The sequence below is a fragment of the Podarcis muralis genome, chromosome 4, assembly GCF_964188315.1.
Source record: "Podarcis muralis chromosome 4, rPodMur119.hap1.1, whole genome shotgun sequence".
NCBI classification, from domain to species: domain Eukaryota; kingdom Metazoa; phylum Chordata; class Lepidosauria; order Squamata; family Lacertidae; genus Podarcis; species Podarcis muralis.
This window is the reverse complement of record NC_135658.1, coordinates 305,432-328,613: the sequence shown is the minus strand read 5'-3', so window position 1 is coordinate 328,613 and position 23,182 is coordinate 305,432. Positions and strand designations below refer to the sequence as shown.

The following is a 23,182-nucleotide window of genomic DNA, read 5'->3' as shown; positions in this document are numbered from 1 at the left end:
CGCCGTATTCCCTGCACTGACTGGCAGCAGCAGTGCCCCAGGGGTCTCTGCCGGCCCTTCCTGGCGATGCCACCGTTTGAACCCAGGACCCTCCCCTGCCCAGAGACAATCCTGACCTGGCTGCTCTCTCAGCTCAGGGGACTCGGCATCCAGAGGGGTGGGAGGGTGGGATTCAGTCACATTCCCACAAATGCAGGTTGCCCTGGGAGGGGGGCAGTCTCTGGCACAGGAACCCGCCTTGACCCAAACATTTTGCAAGGAGGAAGGCAATGAGAGGCGGACTGGGAAAGGGAGAGGGGGCGACTCTTGCTGGGACGAAGGTGCAGCAAACACGTCACCTGGAAGCCCCCAGCTGTAGCCCCCCCCCCACAGCACACAGGCAGACGGTGGGCACCAGGCAGAGGCTTTTATTGGGTGCAGGTGGGTCAGGGCTCCTGGGGAGGAGGGTTGGAGCCGGTGGGTCACCTCAGGGCAGGAAGGGGCCCTGAATCAGAATCTATTATTACGGTCACAGACCAGTTCCGGGTCACTTACAATATCAGGAAAATCATAAAACACAACAGGGATACAATTGGGTATAAGAGAGATAATTCAGATATAGCGGCAGTTAAAAACATATATTAAATCTTGATCACTAAAATATAACCTACAATTATCATTTAAAACCTTAATCATTTTGGTAGTACAGCTTGTTCCCTAAGTTTTATGGCAGTCGCACAGAGGAAGGGGCCCTGCTATTCATGTCTGGGGAGTGGGGCGTGGGGAGGCCCCCTTGCCCCTTGCCATGGGGCACCAGAAAACATCCGCAGCCGTGTTCTGGGCAGGCACGGGCCCCGGGGCCCCCAGGAGATGGTCCACACTCCTATAGTGGTAGAAGTTGGGCCCCTGGAAAAGGAAGACCCCCTGGGCGGTGCAGAAGGCGCTGTCCACGTGGTGGTGGGGGGTGGCCAGCGCTGGGCCTGGCAGGCGGGGGCTCCTCTGCAGGTCCACCAGCTTCATGGAGTTTCCTGGGGGGAGGACTCAGGTCAGGCCCCCGGTGCCAGTCCCTGGAGCTGCCTGCAGAGCCCCCAGCCCTCTTCTCCCTGCCCCCACCTCACCCCTCAACCATGCAGGGCCGTTCTGGGCCTCTGGAGGGAGAAGACCCCCCCCCCTCGCCTGGCCAGAGACCCCACCCAGAAGTGAGTGGCCATCTCCTGCCCACAGACGCGGCTGTGCCTGCCTGCATGTGAGAAAGCAGCCTGCCTGGGACTCTTGCCCGGCAGCGGGCTGGACTGGATGACCACTGGAGGCCCCTTCCAACTCAGCCATTCCAGGATTCCCAGGCCTGGGGGGCTCAGCGGCTCTTGCTTGCCTCGAGAGGAGTCCCCTGGAAGCTGCCCAACGGCAAGGAGAGTGCTGCTCCATCTCCTTCAGTGCTTTCTGCACAGGCTGGCAGCTGCTTCCCAGGCTTTCAGGCCAAAGCCTTTCCTCTCCGTATGTGGGGAGCTACGGCCCTCTTTCCTGGCACTGAGCACCCCCCACAATGCACCTGGGTCTAAGCACCTCCCGCTTTGCAGAATGAGGCCCTCCTCACCCCAAATACCTTGAAAGACGTAGAGGTCGCTGGCCTGAGGGCAGGTGAAGGCCGCATCCACGCCCGGCAGCCCCAGCTCTTCCTGCAGAGGCCGGGGGTAGCCCTCCACGCGGCTGTAGCCAGAGCCAGCCCGGAAGATGGTGACCTCAGAGCCCTGCGGGCGAGAGCAGGAGGGGGAAGCCGCCAGTCCCACAGGGTGGGGGGCCCCAGCCGCCTCCCAGCCCCTCAGGCACCTTCCGCCTTCTGGCTCAGCTGCAGGGAATGGCAGGCGGGGAAAGCGGCTGCTGCCTGGCAGGGGTGGGATAGAGGACCTTTGGGGGTCCCTGCCTTCCAACTCTTCACTTCTGGGATTCTGTGCTGAGCTGGGGTCCCCCTCGGGGGGCTTCCCATAATGGCTGCTGTGGGGGCAGCAGGCTGGACTGGGTGGGCCCCCTTTGGCCTCAACCAACAGATGGGCTTTTCTGGGGGGGTTTCAGTGAACAAAAGCATAGCTGCATTTCTGTTCCCCAGTTGCACCATGGGGGTGTCCATTTTTGAGCCTCCCTATGGGAAGTGTGGTGGCAGCTGGTGGGGAGAGATGGGCCAGAAGCTTAATACTGGGAGGGGGCACCTGCCTTCTGGTGGGCAAAGGAAGAGGAATCCCTATGTAGCAGTTCACTCATCCTATGAGAGGTTAGAGACCCCCCCCCTTGAGACTCCATGGCTCCCTCGGACCTCTTAGGCCCCGTCTTCTGGCCAGACCACAGAGATGGGGGACAGAGCTGACCCCTGCCCTCCCCCAGGGCTGGCACCTGTTCCCATATTCCTCCTGATAAGGGAGGTGTATCTTCCCCCCCCCAGCTGCCCTGCCCCCCATACCTGGATCAGGTAGAATTTGTCCTCCCAGCTGAAGGCGGCGTCCACATCCCCCTCCAGGCCCTTCCAGGTGTGGCTGAGAGGCCAGGCATGCCAGCCGTCGCGCCAGGAGTCCACGCGGAGATACTGCCCCCCTGGCAGGAGGGGAAATGGAGGGGGGCTTCATGCCTCCAGCTCCCTGGGGGGGGGGGCAGCCAGCCACCATTTGGGTTCCACTTGAGGGTCTCCAACCTCCCCAGGGCTATGAGAGTGGAAGGGGAGCCCCCCAACCCTCGCCCTCCCGTCCCAGCCTGGCCCAGCCCCCTCCTCTGACAGCGAGCCCCCTGTTGCCCTGACCCCCATGATGCCAGGGGGTCCCCGCTTGCTCACCGCGGAAGGCATAGATGCGCCCCAAGTCGTCCGAGGAGAAGGCTTGGAAGGGCTCCCCGCTGCAGGGGTCCATGGCTGCCCGGAGGGTGGCATTGGCCTGTGCCTCGTGCCCGTGGCCTGCCAGGGGTCAAGGGGAAGCAATGCAGAGAGAGAGGAGCTGAGAGCAGAAACTCCCGGGGGGGGGGGGGATTGGGGCCCTGAGAAACAGCTCTGTCCATGGGCAAAAACAGCTCCTGAATCTGACTGCCCCAGAGCCACAGCCGGTGCCCCAGAAGGGCAAAGGCTGCCCCACTGATCCCCCACCACAAGTGAGACAGTATCTTTGTCTGAAGTCCTTTTCCAGGTGAAGCCGCCGCCCCATCTTCATCCATGTGCAATTTGGCCTGTTCCCCTGAGGGCTGTTTGGCGGGGGGGGCCTTGCAGATGCCCCCCACCCTGGGGCCAAAGGCAATTTGGACTGTGAGCAAGTTGGCCCAGGGAGAAGCAGCCACAGGCCTCTCGTGCTGCCCCCCATGCCAAGGCCTGGAGTTGGGCTCCAGAGGGGCTCCCCGCTGAGCTCAGCCCATGCAGCCTCCCCACCCCGGCCTACGGGCCGTCCAGCTGGCTGGGCTGCCACAAGCTGCCAGGCTGAGTGGGCATCGCAGGGCAGTTGCTCCTTGCCGGCAGGCCCTGCACAGCTGCCCCAGCCGGGACCTGCCACTCGGGGAGAAGGGTGCCCAGGCGCCCTGGTCTCCCCAAACCACAGCTCCTCACAGCCGCCTTTGGCTTCTGTGGACTCTGGCACAGCACATCTTGCAGGAGAGGAGGGGCTTTTTGCTTCTGGCACCTCCAGATTCCCTCTTTGCCATTTCCTCGCATGCAAGACCAGCCCCACAGGGGGTTGGGAGGCTCAGTGGGGCTTGCGCCTGCTGGCTTGTGGGGAGATAGATGTTCCCTTCTCTGAGCACCCCAAGCACAGCAGCAGGGATGTGGGGGAGCTCACCTCTTCCCGGGCAGCGCATGAAGTAGTCCCTGGCATCCCGCGGGTACTTGGGGGGCACCTCGCCCGTGACGGGGTCGAAGCGCAAGAACTGGATGCCCTGGAAGCAGTAATAGCGCTCCAGCCAGCGCACGGCGGAGGAGCAGTTGGCCACGGCCGGCCAGGAGCGCTGCTTCACCATCCCGGTGGCCAAGTCGTAGGAGAAGACCAGGGGGCCTGCGGGAGACAGAGCAGAGAAGGGGGCTCAGCGGCTGACGCCTCCATGCAAGTCAGGCAAACAGAGAGTCCTAGAATTGCTGAGTTGGAAGGGATCCCCAAGGGGCATCTAGTCCAACCAACCCCCTGCAGTGCCCTGGTCTCCCATCCAATGCGAAACCAGACCGGACCCTGCTTAGCTTTGCAAATGTGCCGGCAGTTCTACTGCTGCACCACTAGGAGGCGCTCATGCTCAAGTCCCTTGTTGAGCATCTGGCTGGCGGCTGCGAGAAGAGGGTGCTGGGCCAATGGGACCCTTTGGCCTGATCCAGCCACAGGCCGGCTCTCCTTCTGACCCATGTGACACTCCATGGGTGTTTGGTGGAGGGCAAGGGGAACCATGGGGCAGGGTCCAGGATGCTCAGATTCCTGCCACCAGACCTCCCCATTCATGATGTATGAGTGATGTAGTTTGGGGGGGGTGCAACATGGGGATTAGCAGCTAATAAATGTTTGGGGGCTCTGTTGTTCTGGGCTTCCATCTTGTTCCACCTGGTGACTGTCTTCAATCAAGACCAATTTGCTCTACTATTCCTGGCCGGTGTCCTTGTTTTTTGTCCAAGGGAGCCTCAGACTTCTCCGTTAACATGGGAGGCGGCTGGCCAGAGTGAGCTCTGTCCTATCGCAATAGCTATAATCTATGCTGGTCCCCAAATCCAGAGGCTGGACTTGAAAAGTGTTTCCTTGGCTCTGTGGATTGTTCAAAAGGTGCTTGTTCCTCACCTGGGTGACCAACAAGGTGGCGCAGAGGTGGATTCTCCCCACGCTGGGAGGCGCATGGCCCTCTGTTGGCGGAGGGGGGGGCTTGAGCCAAGATTCCTGCATTGCAGGGGTTGGACTAGAGGACCTCTGGGGTCCCTTCCCCCGCCAGGACCCCCTTCTTCCCAGGGGCATCTGGCCCTCCTCCTGAGCCCCCCAGGAGACACGATCCAGCTCACCCTTGAAGAAGAGGACGGTGGCGGCCGCGCACTCCTTGGGGTGACACTCCACAGCGGCATCCAGGGGCCCCGGCACCCCTCTGAACTCTTCCTCGATGCGCCGGGGGAAGCCGGGCCTCAGCTTGCCCTGGGCATAAGCCCAGACCCACAGGCCCTGCAGGGAGACCAGGGCACACCCTCCATCTCAGCCAAGGACCACAGGGTGCAAAAAGTGGCTGCCCCACCGCCTCCCTTCCCCATGGGTGGGGCAGCTCAGTGGGAGAGAGAGCCCGCCCACCCCACTTGCCTCTGCATCCTGCCCCTGGCAGCCCCCAGTCCCCGTCCCCACAGCACTGGGGTGCCCCACACCTTCCCATCCAGGGCACAAAAGCACCCCTGGCTGGGAGGGCCCTCCTGCCTTGCAGATCCGCTGCCCCAGGGAAGGTTAGGGGTTCTTTGGTTGGGGGGCAGTCACCCCCTGGCCCGACTGTGTCTGAGCCCCCACCTGGAAGAGGTAGACGTTGTCATGGGCAACTGGCTGGTCCAGGTGGTGGATCCTCAAGGCGGCATCGAGGGGCCCCTGGATCTGGGGCCAGGAGGCGTTGAGGGGCTCGGCCGGCCCACTGAAGCCCTTCCAGACCACGTCCCCTGGGGAGGAAGGGGAGGCTCAGGAGGAGGCACCTGCTGGGGCCCACGGCTGAGCTCCAGGGGGGCTGACCTGGCTTCAGCAGCCCCTAGGAAAGCATCCTTTGGTCAGCATCCTGACCTTCCTGGGCCCACATCTCACAGAGACCTCCCCATAGCAACCCCTCGGCCAACCCCCTCCTCACACCATGGGAAGAAAGGGGGTGAAGGCAGTGGTGGAGGGGGGCAGAGAGCAGACGGGGGGGGTGTGGCTGATGCGTGTCACGTCCTGTGGTGCACCGCCTGCGGGGGCATGGCAGCCAGCGGGGGGGCAGCCGTGATGGCACCCCATCGGGATTGTGCCACTGGGGGTGGTGCACCGCCCCTGCACCCCTCTTCCTCCGCCAGTGGGTGCAGGGAGACGGGTGCGAGATGCAGGCTACCTTTGAAGAAGAGCATGTTGCCTCTCTCGTCCAGCGTGATGGCGTCAAAGCCTTCCTCGTTGGCACAGCGCCTGGCGGTCTCTGGAAGAAGCAGAGAGCATCGCGATAGATCACCAGCGAACCATCGCGATGCACCGATATCTCACGAGGTCTGAGATAAGGATGGGGCTATGGAGAGGCACTGGCTGGCTGCATGGCTTCCCCCACATGGTGATTTTTGCATAGCGCACACAAACACATCATTATTCGCGATATATCGCCAGGTCAAAAACTATAAAAGCAAAATCATGATATGGACTTCAAACCAGTTTGGGATGATATATTTGGGATGATATATTGATATACCAGCCAGCCCCGTGCCCCCAGAAATGAGAAAAATGCCAAAATGTACCCTCAGAAAGTGGTGGGCACAACCAGTGCCTGTCAGAGGGTTTATTTGCCTGCGATTCCCCCACTTGATGACCCCTGAGTCCCTCCCAGCTTTGCAGTTCTCTGATTGTCTGCATCGCACCAAGCGGGGAGTGGGGCAGGGAGACAGAAGGGGGTGCCCAGAGCAAAGGAGGAGAAGGACCTCTGGAGAAGGTCCCATTGGCAAAGCCCACCTGTGTCGTTGAGCGGAGGCTGTGAGGCCGAGTGGTGCCAGCTGCTGCCGCCAGTGCCATTGAACTTGCTGCTCCCGTGACCCCTGCCAAACAGAAAACCCCGGTTAGCAGCTGGCCGTGGGTCTCTGCAGCAGCTGTGGGGCCCCAGCAGGGATGCTCTGGCGGAAAGAGCCCACTGCCTGGGCCAAGACAGAGCCCCAGCCTCAGGTCAGCTCCCAGAAGAGGACATGGGGGCACAGTGGAGGCTGCTCCAGGGAGGTCTAGGGAGAGAAGACCCCCGCAGCAGAGCCACCCCCCTCCTCTCCTTGGGCCCAAAAGCTGAGCCCTTCCTCTGCAGCCTCCTCAACTGACAGGCCTGCAAGCATAGCAGGTTGCCTTAGTCAGACCACAGATCCATTTAGCTCTATAGTGCTCACACCGGCTGGCAGCAGCTCTTCAGGTGGAGGGTCTGGGAGACTTCTGCCTTTGGGGATTGGATCTGAGACTTCTGCATGCAAGGCAGGTGCTCTCCCACTTAGCCACCTCCTTCCTCCCCCGGGACGAAGGCCCAAACAGAGCCCCTGCCCCATTCCTGGCACTCACAGGGGGTGGGCCAGGGCCAGGGCCCAGCTCAGGCAGAGGGCTCCCAAGGGGCTGCGCATGATGTGCTCCAGTCCGCAGCAGCAGAGCCCCGAGGCCAGGCCCTGTCACCTCTTATATCAGCAGAGAGGAGGGATTTCCCAGCCCAGGAGAGTTGCACAATCCGCACTCCGATTAACTCTTTCTGCAAAAGGCCTTCGGGGCAGAGGCTGCCTCTGGGGCACTGAGGGGGGGAGAAGAAGGGAGGCTTACGGGAAAAGGTGTGGGGCTCCTGCCCATTCCATAGACGTGGGGGAGGGCAAATGTTCGGCCTTGATCTATGGCCGGCCCAAAACAAATAAACATGATTTTTTCTTCATGTACGGCAGGATTTTAGTTTCTTATTCAAATGCCGAGGCACCTGATCCCTCAGTGACATCTGCCTGTGCAAGTCTGTCTGGCTCATTTAAGACAAGAGAGAAGCTTTCTTCCCAATAACAATTGGCCCAGTATACCTGAAGGAGCGTCTTCACCCCCATCCTCCAGCCCGGACACTGAGGTCCAGCGCCGAGGGCCTTCTGGGTGTTCCCTCCCTGCGAGAAGCAAAGCTACAGGGAACCAGGTAGAGGGACTTCTTGGTGGTGGCGCCCACCCTGCCGAACACCCTCCCATCAGATGTCAAAGACAATAACTACCTTACATTTAAAAGACATCTGAAGGCAGCCCTGTTCAGGGAAGTTTTTAATGTGTGACATTTTAATGTATTTTTCATCTTTGCTGGAAGCCGCCCTGAATGGCCGGGGAAACCCAGCCAGATGGGCGGGGTACAAATAATAAATTAAAATTATTACTATTATTATAAATCTGGATGTTGCTATGAGAGGCACTGGCTGTGCAACCCCTGGAACGCCTGGCCTGGCCCCAAACTCGTGGGTCACGTCTGCGTAGGGGTGTTCTAGCTGAAGGATGGCAGGTGCCCCCATCGGAAGGAACTCTGCATAGGGCATCTGGAGTGGGGGTGGCTGCCGCGATGATGTACCACCTGCTCACCAGCCCTCAGAAAGTCTGTCTTAGGCACAGCAATTACCACAGGCCTCTCTTTAAAATGGTTTGCATTGCAAAACATAGAACAGGTCTTCTCCAAAGCAACTTCCAGGGTTGCTGGAGATTCACCTCAGCCAAGAGGAGCTTGTTAAAGGCCAACTTTGTTTGTTGTGGATTTCGCAAGCAGGCAATCCGGAAGGTTCTTGCAGTGGTCAGTTAAACAAGAGAGGTGGGACTTGCAGCAAAAGCTGCCCAACGACCAGGCCCAATCCTGACTTTCTGAAGCACCAGCCAGAGCAAATGTTGCCCAACTCAGCTGGCAGGCGTGGGATCTGGAAGAGGAAGCCACAGCCAAGATCTGGCCAGGCAGATGGGGGTGGGGCGGCTGGGACAGAAGGGCTTTGTGCTCCCAGACCGCCAGCTATGAGGAAGCCCACCCAGGCGCACCCTGCAAATTCCACGAATTGCACAAGGCTCAGAGGACGGGCGCCTCTGTCTCGGAGGGCAGAGATTGCTGCAGGTGCGCAAAACTCCCGCCTCCTCCAGCTCCAGAGGCTTCCTTCAACTCACATCCAGATTCTTCCCTTCTTTCTTTCCCTCCTTCCAGTATTCTTTTGCAAAGCACTGCTTGCCACCATCACCACCCTTTCTCAATTTATGTGTGATAAGAATTTTGAAGTCTTAGATATATAATAAATGTTCATAAATGTACCAACCATAGATCAGCACAGGAAGACCGACCTGAAACCATTTTTGATTCTGAAACTGACCAAATGTTTTCTCTGCAAGGTCAAAGGAAAATGGAAAAGCCTCCCCATTGTCTTTTCCTTCAAAAATCCTGTCTTAAGGGTATATCTGTGTATGAATAGGGTGTGAGCCTGTGACCTGGCTCAGGAACTAAGTATTTATCATTACAAAAGACTGGCCAGGCTCCCCAGGGTATCCAATCAAGTGACCATTAACAGGTAACCTGTCAGAGGAGATAAACAACACACTCAGATTTCTGCTGTAGACTGCCTTTTCTGTGATGTAGGTATGATGTATCTGGGGGTGATCTTGGACTCCAGGAAGGGAATTTAAAATGTCTATATAAAGGCAGGCATACTTTTGTTTTGGGTCCTCCTCCTTTCCTGCATGTGAGGGGAGCACCCTGTTGCAACAGATCAATAAAGATCAGGCTTACTAGCTGCTTTGCTTCTCAATATTCTCTGCTTGGCCTCTGTTATTTCCTCCTACCAATAAGGAACCTACATAAGGACTCTATATGGGCTCTTGGATACCCCACAAGGGAAAAAAGATATTTGTTTACAACATATGCAAGGAAGAAAAAGAATCATGCAGTCTGAACTGTCCCAGTTGTGGGATCATAAAACTGATTGCACAGTTGGAAGGGACCCTGAGGATCATCTAGTCCAACCCCCTGCAATGCAGGAATGTGCAGCTGTCCCACACAGGGACCGAACCTGCAACTTGGGTGTTCTCAGCACTAAGCTGAAACCAACTGAGCTATCCGTGAGGCCTGATCCTGGCTGTGAGATCCGTGACCAAGGTGGGGAGCTGAGGGCCTCCGGTGCCCCTTCCCCACACAACTGATGCCCCCCAGCCCCCAGGGGACGCCTCTTACGCCTCCTCGACTTCTCCAGCAGTTGCCGCCAACTTATGATTCTTGATGTAAGAATTTCTTAGTGAAAGCCTTAAGCTGAGCTGAGAGTAGAAAGCCTAGTGGCCCAGCCCTCCGACTCCCAACTCGGCTTTGGCAAAGGCTTTACTGTGTGGGTCAGGATGACACCTAAGTGAGCCTGCAAAGCCCTGAGGGGAAGAGGTATCCCTGTGGTCAAGTGCACGGCTAAAACTGGCTAAAGTCATAGTCCCAGGACTCAGCTCACCCCACGCTCTCCTTGGTGGGGACACGATTTGGAAGGCTGTGAGCAGCAGCAGAGCTTCCCAGCCCACCTTCCTGGGAGTGAGGTGGGCTGTCATTCCGCCTGCGCCAGGAAGCGGGGAGGCAGAGGCCCCCTCAGGTCTCGAAACCAGGCCAACGCCAGACTGAGCTGCAGGTCACCTAGGCATGCCCTGAGCGGCCAGCTCAGCCACTGCTGGCCAGTTCCACTTCCCCGGCCTGCGAGTCTTGCAAGTGCAGCACCTCAGAGCTATAAATTCATCCGCACACATCTCCAGTGGGCACCTTCAAAGCTGCCTGTGCTTCCGGCCAACGTGCACTCAATGCATGCAGCTGGGAACTTCCAGCACTTCACAATCCCGTTTCCAGGCAGACAATAACTGCAAATTCCCCTGCTCTTTCCAGGGGGTGAAGTGCCTCTGTCCCTTTGGAAATTCTGCTCCCCTTGATCGGGCTCTTTCTCCCGAGAGCTGGGGGCAGGAGTGACCCACATGCCAAAGCCTTTTAGCTGCTTTGCGGCAGCTGGTCCATTCCCCGGTCTGCCAGGCGGAGAGGCAAGTCTCGTTGGGACTCACCTCTAAAGGAAGGCGGCAACGTTTGGGATTTGGGGGTTTAGAGAAAAGGCAAGTGTAAGCGGCAACAGGAGAGAGGTGTGTAAGATTATGCCGAGAGCAGAGGGGGGAAAGCTTTTCCCCCTCCCTCGTGGGCATCCCATGAAACTGAACGCTGGAGGATTCAGGACAGAGAAAAGAAAGCCCTTGACACAGCACAGAGTAAAACTGGGGGTGCCCACCAACCTCAATGGCTTTAAAAGAGGATTGGGCAATTAACGGAGGAAAGCAAGACTATGGATGCCCACTAGGCAAGACAGCTCTGCTCCGATTCTGAATACCAGTGACTACAGGAGGGAAGGGAGCTCTTGTAATCTGGTCCTGCTCGCAGGGTTTGCTTCAGGGCATCTGGTCGGCCACAGGGAGAACAGGAGGCAGGACTAGACCGTCCCTTTGGCCTGATCCAGAAGGCTCTGTTGGTTTTTCTTTATCTTAAAGAGGTGAATAATGATACCCAGGAACCAGGTTGGTTTCAGAGGTGTATGTTTGCAGTTTGACCTGCTTAGCTGCACACCTGTGGTCTCTCGACTTTTTGCCTAATTAAAAGGGGAGTTACTTTCTGCACCGGGTGCAGGAAGGGATGTGATAAGATAATTGGTTAATTGAAACTGCATTGAATTTGATCAAATGTCTTGTAAGCTGCCGGTGAGGAGGAGTGGTGGCTTGCAGCGTTTGGCTGTTATGTTTTTGAAAATAAAACTAAGAAAAGATATTGTGGGCAGCTTTTTCTTTCTACGCTCCATTCACTGCGCACACTCTGTCTTGATGAAGAAGTTCAACACTCCTGTCCTCCTCAGCAGGACCAGTGGGCTCAGGAGGCAGCCCTGTGCCAGCAGCAGCGCCAGGAGCCTGAGTGGTGGGAGAAGCAGAAGTGGCCCCGGGCACCGCTTGGCCCACATCCCTCTGCTTATGTTCTCATGGAACCCCCAGGTCCAGAGACAGTGGTTGTGGGCGTCCGTCTGTCTTGGCAGACAGTGGGGGGGGGGTTTCCTCTGGGGGCGAAGTCAAACTGCTGAAGACTTGCAGCGCCTGCTGTGGCTGTAGAGACGGATGTGGGAAAGGCCTGTTTTGTTGCATCTGGGGCAGGCGAAGGTGCCCGACCGGCTGTGCTGATGCACCAGGGTCTTTCCTCTCTCTCTCTGCCCCTGCCAGCAGTCATTCCTCCTCTGGGCACTGCTGTGGATGCACAACAGGACTATCTCCAGGCTCTATGCTCATCTGCAAGGGATTCCCACATGGCAGGCCTGATGTTGCCAGCCGTCCTGTCACGTTTGCCAACGGCCAGAAGCCAGCTCCCCAGAGATCACATCCTTGGGGGTCTGCTGCATCTTCCATTCGGCGCTCATGACCAAGCCAGCACAGATGTCACTTGGACAGAAAGGCGAACATGCTGGGAATGGGGGCTTGGAGAGTCCTGCCACGTGATGCCCCAAATCTTCCTGATGCAGCACATTGAGAAAGCATGGAGGCGCTGCTTTGGGCCAGAGGCCTTCTCTCTGCCTTCCTGGGTTCTGAGGGGCATTTAGTGTTATGTACTTAAGTTCTCAAAAGGGACGCGGGTAGCACTGTGGGTGGCCTAGGGCTTGCCAGTCAGAAGGTCGGCGGTTCGAATCCCCGCAATGAGGTGAGCTCCCGTTGTTCGGTCCCTGTTCCTGCCAACCTAGCAGTTCAAAAGCACGTCAAAGTGCAAGTAGATCAATAGGTACCGCTCCAGCGGGAAGGTCAAGGGAGTTTCCATGCGCTGCTTTGGTTCGCCAGAAGCGGCTTAGTCATGCTGGCCACATGACCCGGAAGCTGTATGCCGGCTCCCTTGGCCAATAAAGCGAGATGAGCGCCGCAACCCAAATCGGCCACGACTGGACCTAATGGTCAGGGGTCCCTTTACCTTTACTGAAGTTCTCACCTGGGCCAGCAGGGGGTACTGTAGATAGTTTTCACTCAGGTCCACATATGCAAATAAGGGATCGAAAGTGACGTTCAGTGATTGGATAGTTACAGAAAATGGTTACTGTTGCGTTTTAGTGGAGCTCTATATAAGCAGGCTGGGACGCGGGTGGCGCTGTGGGTAAAAGCCTCAGCGCCTAGGGCTTGCTAATCAAAAGGTCGGCGGTTCGAATCCCCGCGGTGGGGTGCGCTCCCACTCCTCGGTCCCAGCGCCTGCCAACCTAGCAGTTCAAAAGCACCCCCAGGTGCAAGTAGATAAATAGGGACCGCTTACTGGCGGGAAGGTAAACGGCATTTCCGTGTGCTGCGCTGGCTCGCCAGATGCAGCTAGTCACGCTGGCCATGTGACCCGGATGTGTCTCCGGACAGCGCTGGCCCCCGGCCTCTTAAGTGAGATGAGCGCGCAACCCCAGAGTCTGGCAAGACTGGCCCGTACGGTCAGGGGTACCTTTACCTTTATATAAGCAGGCTGGCTGAACCCTTCAGTTCAGTTCTGGCCTGTGCATAAACAAGAGCAGTTTGGAGAATCGCTGTGTCGTCTGCTAGGTTCACCCACAACTTAAGACTTGGCCTCAGGGAGAAGGGAAGGACGGATCCAGCAGCCTCTGCCCCTGTTCTGATGGAGCCTCCAGCTCCAGAGGCAGTCTGCCTGACCCGGGGCTTCCCCGGGCCAGAGCGCCCCCTGGAGACCGGGAGGCCTCTTCCAGCGCCCCCCCGCCCCGCCCCGCCCCGCCCCGCCTCCAGGAGCCTCTTCCGGGCTCTCAGGCACGTGACCGCGCAGGCCCCGCCCCCAGGGCCGCGGCTGGGCTGCCGACGTGTCGCTGGAGCGGAGGAGCCATTCAAGAAAAGAAGAGGAAGAGGCGCCACCTGATTGGGCGCCGCGAGAGCCGGAGAGGCGGGCGCCTGACGTCAGAAGGCAGGTGACGTTCTTCTGTGGGTGGGGATTCCGCTTCGCCGGGCGAATGAATGGCGGCACGTCCCGCCAATCACACTCGGGATACCGGATTCCCCCCCGTTTTCATTGGCCGGCTGGCGAGGCGGGCGTGAAATGGCGGCGCGGCGACGGGGCGCTTCCTCCGTCCTTCTCGGGCTCCGCTGAACCGCCTCGGTCGGCCGCCGTCCCCTCCGTCCGCAGGCCGAGGCCGCTGCCCAGACGGGGGCTCTGCAGTTGCCTGGCAGCTGCTCTGACCAATCAGGGCCTGCGGCTGGAGGGGCTTCTCTGCTCCAATTGGTCGAGAGGGCTTTGAGGGCGGGGAAAGAGAGCCGCGGGCCTCTGGGCGTGTGCAGAGGGCGGAGGCTGGCCGAGAAGCCCAGGGCGGCCAGGGCGCTCTGCACATGGCCAGGAGTCCGATGCTGCAGCAGCATCTTGAGAAATGGGGGGGGGGCTGCTTTTGGAGAATGGTGTATCATGAATTGAAAAAATGCTTAAAATAACTTTTGTTGAGAGCCCAGAAGCCTTCTTATTAGGAATTACAGGTGCCGAGATTCCGAAGCAACCGAAAAGATGATTTATGTAGGCAACAAGGGCAGCGGGGATCTTATTAGCCCCCAAATGGAAAGATGCCACAAGACCCTTGTAGCAGGAACCCCCCCACCCCAATCATTCTGTTTGCACAAACTTCACACACACTCACACTCACACACTACATACGCCACATTTCTGTTATAAATTCATAGAAAATCAACCATACATCGGATTTGCACTGTTCCATTTTTTACTCCATGTGACAAGGACTATCAGAGGGGGGTGGCTTGGTTTCTGGTCAGCCATAATCCCTTCACCATCCCAGCACATCCACAGGAGCCCTGCCCAGTTGCTATGTCAACCCTGATAATCCCAGACAGAAGACAATCAAAATCACAAAGAACAGTGGATTCAGCACAGACTGAAACAAAGGACAATGATCAGATCTTCCCTCAGGGGGCAGGAAACTGCAAACTCCCCTTTGTCACCTGGAAAGTACTCATGGGGAGGGGGAAAGGAGGAACCAGCCAGGTGACAGGACACTCAGGTTACCACCACAACTCCTCCCTCAACCCCTCCTTTCTGTAATGTATGCATGATGTTTATGGGGGTGGGCTTGACCTAGAGGAGGGGAATTTCAAAAGTTTTTATAAGGTCTTGCAGCCCATTGTTCTGGGTCTTTTCCTCTCTCTTGCTAGTGAGGGGAACACCCTGTTGCAACAGTTCAATAAAGGCCAAGCCTACAGGCTGCTGTTTTGCTCCAAGTTATCCTGGTTGGTGTCTTTGTTTTTGTCCAAGAGAGCCCTCAGATTTTTTCCGTTAACAGTTGGCGACCATTCTCAGGGACACTTGGTTCTCCTGCAAAGGTGAGAGGGGAGATAGAGGGGATCAGGCGCCACTGGGCAACCTTAGCCCAGGGATCCTTCTTCCTCTCCCTGCCTCCTCTTTGCGGGCGGTAATCAATCGTCACCAAAAGCCCAACCAGGGGAAGCAAAGGCAAGGTCAAAGCCGGCTAAGGGGAAAGGATCCCGGGATCCACGGGGGACATCTTCGAACGTGAGTATGGTTTTGAAGTAAAACACTTTGGGAGGGGGGTGGAAAGTAACGTCCCCACGACAGCCAGACTTTCCTTCTTTCGTTTCTGGCGCAGCCCCTCGGAGTTGGCCGGGTGCGCTTTAACTTTGCCCTTTTCTCACCCGATTCTCCCCTTCGGAGGGTGGCCAGGGAGATCGTGGAACTTTACTGTCTGGCGCTTACCTCTCGGAGTCGTCTGGGTACGCCAAAGCCTTTCTCTTCTCTCCCCTCAATTTCTTACGCGGAGTGCAGCCGGGGAAATTGTGGAACTTTACTGTTTTCCGGCGCTACCCCTCGGAGTCGTCCGGGTACGCCTTAATCTACCTATCCCTTTTCTCCCCCGTTTTCCGTCTTGGAATTGAGTCCGGGAAAGCGTGGCTCTTTTACTGTTTCTCTGATGTCTTCCCTCAGAGTCGTCCGGTGGCATCTTTTCAAAAGTATTTTAACACAAGGTCATTTGCTTCCTTTCAAACCTTGGTTGTTTTCTTGGACCCCGATCTGGCACTGCATTGCGCAGGCGTTCAGTAGGGGATTCCGAACTTAGTCTCAAAGGCTAGGCAGGAGGCTGTTGTGGGTGGTAGAGGGGGTTTAGTCTTGTAAACAGCGCTGAGGTAAAGGAATTCCGGGCAGAGAGACCCGTGGTTTAGGTTTCCGGGCAGAGACCCGTGGTTTAGGTTTCCGGGCAGAGACCCGTGGTTTAGGTTTCCGGGCAGAGACCCGTGGTTAAGGTTTCCGGGCAGAGACCCGTGGTTTAGGTTTCCGTTCAGGCTTGACGTTTTCAGCAAATAATTTGTGGTCAAGAAATAAGTAGGGATTGTGTTAAGTCAAGGATACTCCAAATACTGAAAGAATCTTTCTTCTACCCCCTTTCTTCCCATTGTCCTCCTCCCTTGTGTGTGTGTTTCCACTCTTTCTGTCTATAGTGTACTTCGTTAACGGGAAAAAAGCCCAATAATAACATTTGAGAGAATGGGAGCTCACTAAACACCCTAGCTGGACTCCTCCTGGCAACAAAGCTTCCATGAAGCCTTTTTGCCCCAGAGAGGATTCTAATATGCCCCTCCAGCATCTCCAGTTGAGAAAAAATAAAATAAAATAAAGGGGCAATGTGGTCTTTCAAGTACAAAGTACGAGACCATTGTAACTTTTTGTGGGTGGCTTAGGCTCACCACCTGGAACCCAGGGCACAGCAGCCACCTCAGGGATCCTTCAACAAAATCAGGGTGTGAACCCTTAGGGAGAGCTGAAAACGTCAAATTTGTGTTGTTAAACTATAACCTAAAGCTAGAACATAAAAAAACCGAAAACTTAATGGTGCTCAGAAGGCAGTAGATATAACAGCCCAGCCTGAGAGCCCATCATTAGAGATCTTAGTTATTAAAATAATAATAATAAATGAATAAGAGATGTACTCAAAGATTTATAAATGTTTCAAGGGTTTGTATTTACATTGGCCTCGGCATCCACAGACTGTTCTTAAAATGCACATAGTTTTAAATTGCAAGCTTGCTTCAAAAATTTTAAATCTAAGGAAGCTATGTTGGGCCTTATCAATCTTCAGGACAAAATGGAGAATGAAGTGTGCAAATGTTTGTTATTTGAGAAAAGCTCTAAAAGAGAGTTTTCCTCACAAGTGGTAAAATCCTGTATACATGCTACCTGTGTTCTGAAAGGAGGATTACCCCACCTCCTTCCTCTAGTTTAAGTGAGGAGGGTGATTTTAAGTCTAGTGGTAAATGATGTTTTGTTGTAACTTTTGAGTTTGTGAGTCTACATCCATTTTCCAGTCTTTTGTTCCAGTATTTTGAAATGTGCTGTGAAAAAAACTAATGTTTCTGCTGCAAAAGCCTAGTTGAGCCAACTGCTCTCTCAAGCTAAAATGCAGTGTATGTATTTCATTAAGCACATGCCTATGAAAGTGTGGTGTTCTTTCTAAGAAAATTGTTATTAAATGTAGAGGCTTCCATGGCGAGCAAAATTCTATCAGTCCAGTCCAAATATCAGTCTCTATAAGACTTCCTGGCTTCTTTTCTTAGAAGATGCCCCCCTTGTTTCATTCTGTCTCTTTCAGGTTTCCCCCCCCCCTCTCTCTTTTCTTCTCCTTCTTACTTCTGTGCCAGGTAAATTTACTCCCGAGTAAGCTTCCTTTAAAGGAAACTGCAAGTGGGGGGGCATAGATTAGGCTTACTACTCCTCTGCAAATTCAGGAAAAATTGTTCACTTTTGTATTCCTTTTAAATCAAATCTATGGCTGTTTTAATTATTTGTGAGTGGTTATATCAATTGAATTAACTTTGCTTTATAAGAGATCCTCTCCCTATCTTACGAAAACTGTTCACTTCTTCCTTAAATATCATTTCAAACTCACTCAAACTATCTTAATATATGCAAAAAGGGTTCTGTGTAAAGTTATGTACTTTTATTTTCCTCTTCCTTAGTACATGATATGAGCATAGATGTTTCCTTTCCCAGCTGTAAATCTGTACTTAAATGTGTATGCCTCTTTGGTAGTACAAATCTTGCTGCGAAATCTTGCTGTGAACCCTATATTTTGGAGGGTTGGACTAGATGACCCCAGGGTCCCCTTTCAACTCTCCCAATTTGTGGCTGTGTGGAAGGCTATGTGTCTGCAAGCATTGGAGGGTAATTCTTAAATTCTGGTGTGGTAATGGAACTGAAATTCAGCCTAGCTTTGCTCTTTAGTTTTAAAAGGTGAGAGGTGAAGCCCAACTGGTAATATCAAGCATTTGAGTGATTACAGTGTTTATCATTTTGTCTACTATTTAAAAAATCAGATTTAAAAGTCTACTCAAAGTTTAAGCACATACAAATGAATAATCAAGTAGAATTAGCCTTGACCATTCCTGTAAATAAAGGGCAGGAAATAATAATAATAATATTTTTTGTCTGCAAATGGTAAGGCTGAAATGGCTGAGAATGTTAAAAAAAAATAATAAAGAAAAAATCCTATGAATTCTGATCCTCTGGCCATTTTCCCCATATATAAGGGCGTGGCATTGTTCTGCGAATAGCCAGAGGGATATTAGCCCTTTCCTGTACATAAAGGAAGCAGTCTCGTTTGCTTGGGCTGAAATTGCTAGCTTTGGTGAATACTTAAATTGCTGAGTTTCTCTTTTGTTTAAAATCAAACCCTGTTTTCAAAATCTACTCCTTACCCTTCCTTTCCCTTATTCAAATGGTAATTTAGCCAAAGGATGCAACATTCTCAATAGTATAAAAGGTTTGCTGAGACATGAACTCTGCACATGCACAGAGGCTAGATCAGCTAAAGAAGAGAGAGAGAGGAAGGGGGGAACTGTAAGGGGGGAGAGGAGGTTTCTTCGAGAACTGCAGAGAGAAATTTATCCAAATGCAAAAACTTGGAACCATTGACGGAAATCACCCTAAATGTGTCTTTGCTCCAGGGGCTACGTAAGACAAAAGGCTTAAAAAAAAAACAAAAAAAAACAAAAAAAAAAAAAAAAAAAAAACAAAAAAAAAAAACTAGCCCATCAAAAGTCAAGAGCTTTCCAGGTTCCAAATCTTAACATGCCAAATTCTTTTCACAGGTAAATATCAAAGCATTCCCCCCCTCAATGGGAATTTTAGGAACAGCATTTCCTGGCAGGCTTCTCACATGAAATAATTTTCCCTTTTAACAGGATATGTGAACCCTGATAACAAAGTGTTTGTCCCCTTTTCCTCCCACAGCAACTTTCTTTCTGTTCTGTGAAACAAGTCTGAATCCCTACTATATTAGTAACTTCCATCTCTTTGTGGCCTTGACACTTTTTTTAAGTTACAAATAATCTGTTTTCATTTATTTAATCCGTTTCTCCATGATGTCTATGAAGTTAATCGAAGCACAACCAAACATTGTTTCTGGAATGGTACTTGTTTACCTTCGGCCTGAGCATTTCTTATTAATTCTGTCATTTTGGCTAGTGCAAGGTACCCGCACAACTTTAAATTGCCATTCATTTTTCTTGGTATTAACTCATTTCCCAGTATTCTGCTATTAACATTACAGGATGTTGTCACATCATTTGGGATGTTAAAATGCCAAAACAGATTACTTCAGGTTACTTCAAGTTTCTTATTAATTGTGTGTCTTAGCATTTATTTACTTTTGGTTCCTCATAGGTAATTTTGTGTGTGTGTGTTCTACTTTGGGGACATGTTCATCACATGTTGAAAGTCAGTTTCATGAAGTTCTTTTATCAGATAGCACATGGTGAATTTAAAGTTTTTCTCCCCATGGTTTTCCCATTTTTTTCAGTCTAGTAGTAATCTGCGTGGTTTTTGATAATATATTTAATAATAATTCTTTTCAAAATCTGATGTCTTTGTGTCAAGTTTGTTTTCATCTGACTGGTAATCTAATTTTTTGCTTTCTTTTGTATTTTTTAACCTTTATATTTTTTACAGTTCTCTTTCAATACACGTGGAGTAATTTTATTTTATAATATGAAAGGAACAACAACAACAAAAACTAAGTGAAGGAAAGCAAACAAACTTAGCAGATAATAACAGTAATTATGTGGAAATGTGATAATAATATTGAAATGAATAAAATGCTTAATGTGCTAAGATTGTTATTATTTGCAGCTTCCCATGGAAACTGGAGGACATCCTTTTTGCCTTTTGCCCCTTCCTTGTCTAACTGTGTGTTTAAGTCCCCAAAACCCTGCCCCCTTACAGGATATCACGTCTACAGATGTGCAATGAAGAAAAGCAGCAACAACCCCTCAACTCAGTTCTTCGTCATCACAAGACACCAGAGTTTTCAAGTGCCCACAGCTATCTCTTTCAAAGGATATAGACTGCCAGGGGAGTGGGCCTGACAAAGGGGGGTGGAGTTGACTTGCAAGGACATCTTTTCACTTGAACCTCAAGCCTCTGTGCTCCAGGATTCAAAAGATACATGCGTAAAAGATCACAATTGTGTCAAGATATGCAACTGATATTTAATTAGTTTGTTTTGTATTAAGTGTTGTTATGTAGGAATGTTGAAATGTGTCTGACAGTGTGTTATTTCCACAAGGGGGGGTATTTTTGTGTGTAATTTTTATGTTTAATGTCTTATTGCTTGCACACCAATTCTCATGCATTTTATCCTTTCTGATAGCTCACACTATTGTGTAGTCCAATGTTTAGATAACCACATTTCATTGTCCCACCTGGCACTCTGCCAACTTTCCCTGTCCATTTTAAAATGTGCTAAAACTTGCTTTACCAAGGAGAAGTTTATAAGATACATGAAGGTGCACATGCTTTGGTTTAGCAGGAATGATCCCTTATAGAGTTAAATTGACTTATTTGGACAAAGTGCCCTTTTAAGAACGGTTTTCCTTTAACAGATTGGTTTGAAACGTTGAGAACCATGGGCACATAAATTCAAATTGGACTCAGTTTGAATTGGGCAAGTGTATCCAGGCTGCAATTAGCTTTTTGGTCCTTAAAGTGCAAGTGAGCAACTTCCCAGGATGCAAGACCAGAGCCTGTAATAATAATAAGAAATCCCATGGATTTTGGCCAAGGCAAAGGCATTTCTCTCAGGACGTGTCTGAAACCTGTGCCAGCTGTGGTGGGTGCCAGGCTACATGATAAATATGAAAGCCCTAAGTGGATTCACCAGGGATTGCCACTACTGCGACACCATGCCGATGTGAGACCACAGAAGAGCTACCTTGACACCTGAGAACACACAAATGGCGGGGGGGAAGCAAACTGCACTTTTCAGTCATTAGTGGACCTTCCTGCCTAAATGTAAAGCATAGATCACTATTGAGGAAATATTTCTTCCAAGGTACTAGAATGCCACAAGTAACTGAGCAACAAAATATTAATTTTACATGATATCCTATGTCTAACTATGTGCACTGTTACACCATTATATTTCTATGCAAATATCCTTAAGAAGCATGACATCCAAGTCCCTTTCACGTTCACATGGACACACGGAGAATACCAGGTTATTATTTACCACCTTAAATTGTGCGGAGAAAAGGATTGCAAAGTAGCCACCTTTGCAATCTTATCTCCGAAGGGGGGAACTGTAGCAGGAACCCCCCCACCCCAATCATTCTGTTTGCACAAACTTCACACACACTCACACTCACACACTACATACGCCACATTTCTGTTATAAATTCATAGAAAATCAACCATACATCGGATTTGCACTGTTCCATTTTTTACTCCATGTGACAAGGACTATCAGAGGGGGGTGGCTTGGTTTCTGGTCAGCCATAATCCCTTCACCATCCCAGCACATCCACAGGAGCCCTGCCCAGTTGCTATGTCAACCCTGATAATCCCAGACAGAAGACAATCAAAATCACAAAGAACAGTGGATTCAGCACAGACTGAAACAAAGGACAATGATCAGATCTTCCCTCAGGGGGCAGGAAACTGCAAACTCCCCTTTGTCACCTGGAAAGTACTCATGGGGAGGGGGAAAGGAGGAACCAGCCAGGTGACAGGACACTCAGGTTACCACCACAACTCCTCCCTCAACCCCTCCTTTCTGTAATGTATGCATGATGTTTATGGGGGTGGGCTTGACCTAGAGGAGGGGAATTTCAAAAGTTTTTATAAGGTCTTGCAGCCCATTGTTCTGGGTCTTTTCCTCTCTCTTGCTAGTGAGGGGAACACCCTGTTGCAACAGTTCAATAAAGGCCAAGCCTACAGGCTGCTGTTTTGCTCCAAGTTATCCTGGTTGGTGTCTTTGTTTTTGTCCAAGAGAGCCCTCAGATTTTTTCCGTTAACACCCTCCAAAGAAGAAGGGCAAGCCAAAATGAGGGGCTCTGCCGAAATGGCAAAACTTACCGGGAAATTAAGGAATCAAGAAGATCAGGACTTTGGAAAAGAATGGGGGAAATTTATAATGTACTTACGAGAGCATTTGAAATATATTTATTTATTTTTAATGTCCAGTAGCACCTTAGAGACCAACTACGACCCAGAACAAACTTAAGGTAAAGGTAAAGGGACCCCTGACCATTAGGTCCTGTTGTGGCCGACTCTGGGGTTGCGGCGCTCATCTCGCTTTATTGGCCGAGGGAGCCGGCGTACAGCTTCTGGGTCATGTGGCCAGCAGGACTAAGCCGCTTCAGGTGAACCAGAGCAGCGCACAGAAACACCATTTACCTTCCCATCGGAGCAGTACCCAGTGGCGTAGCGTGGGGGGTGCAGGGGGGGCCGGCCGCACCGGGCGCAACATCTGGGGGTTAGGGTTAGGGGGCGCAAATCCACGGGTTAGGGGGCGCAAATTACTTGCCTTGCCCCGGGTGCTGACAACCCACGCTACGCCACTGGCAGTACCTATTGATCTACTTGCACTTTGTGCTTTCGAACTGCTAGGTTGGCAGGAGCAGGGACCGAGCAACGGGAGCTCACCCTGTTGCGGGGATTCGAACCGCCGACCTTCTGATTGGCAAGTCCTAGGCTCTGTGGTTGAACCCACAACGCCACCCGTGTCCCTTAGAACAAACTTAGTTGGTCTCTAAAGTGCTACTGGACAATTTATATATATATTTTTATATTTTGACTGCGTCAGACCAACACGGCTACCTACCTGAATTTAAGAGAACATCGTAAGCAAAGCAAAACATGAGCTGAACTCTAAAAGTCACTTGTAAAGCAAAAGAAGCTATTGACCCAATATTGGGTTTAAGTTCCATGAAAGGGAGGGAGGGAGTCACAAGATTTGGAGACTCATGAAATAAGTGTGGAAATGATGTTGAGACAAATTTGTACCTATAAAAGCCAATAAAAAAATTTCAAAAAAAGGAAAAGAATTCAAAGCGAGGCCCAAGGACTCATTCCAGCCTGCCACTTCTGGGGCGAGGGGCCGCATCCTGCATGCCAGCGACTGAGGCTCCCCAGCAGCAGAAGGCGGCTCTTGGGGGGCTTCCTTCCCAGAGGAGTCTAGTTAGCAAACAGGCTGTTTATCTCCGTCTGCCTT

At 52.4% G+C, this 23,182-nt stretch overlaps 1 protein-coding gene across 2 annotated transcripts; it reads right to left on the bottom strand.

Moving 5' to 3' along the window:
• Positions 1 to 391: 391 nt before the first annotated feature.
• HPX (hemopexin) lies at positions 392 to 7,355 on the bottom strand. Of its 2 annotated transcripts, none has more exons than XM_028725506.2 (10): positions 7,200 to 7,355; positions 6,618 to 6,700; positions 6,016 to 6,096; positions 5,454 to 5,596; positions 4,970 to 5,123; positions 3,780 to 3,992; positions 2,798 to 2,914; positions 2,432 to 2,562; positions 1,583 to 1,727; positions 392 to 1,007 (listed from the first exon to the last, which is right to left on the bottom strand). In XM_028725506.2, the coding sequence occupies exons 1-10, from the start codon at positions 7,256 to 7,258 to the stop codon at positions 739 to 741; spliced, it is 1,395 nt and encodes a 464-aa protein (XP_028581339.2). In that variant the 5' UTR covers positions 7,259 to 7,355; the 3' UTR covers positions 392 to 738. The 2 variants fall into 2 exon arrangements, with proteins under 2 accessions (XP_028581339.2, XP_077782924.1); XM_077926798.1 differs by lacking the exon at positions 7,200 to 7,355 and adding an exon at positions 7,034 to 7,125.
• Positions 7,356 to 23,182: the final 15,827 nt, after the last annotated feature.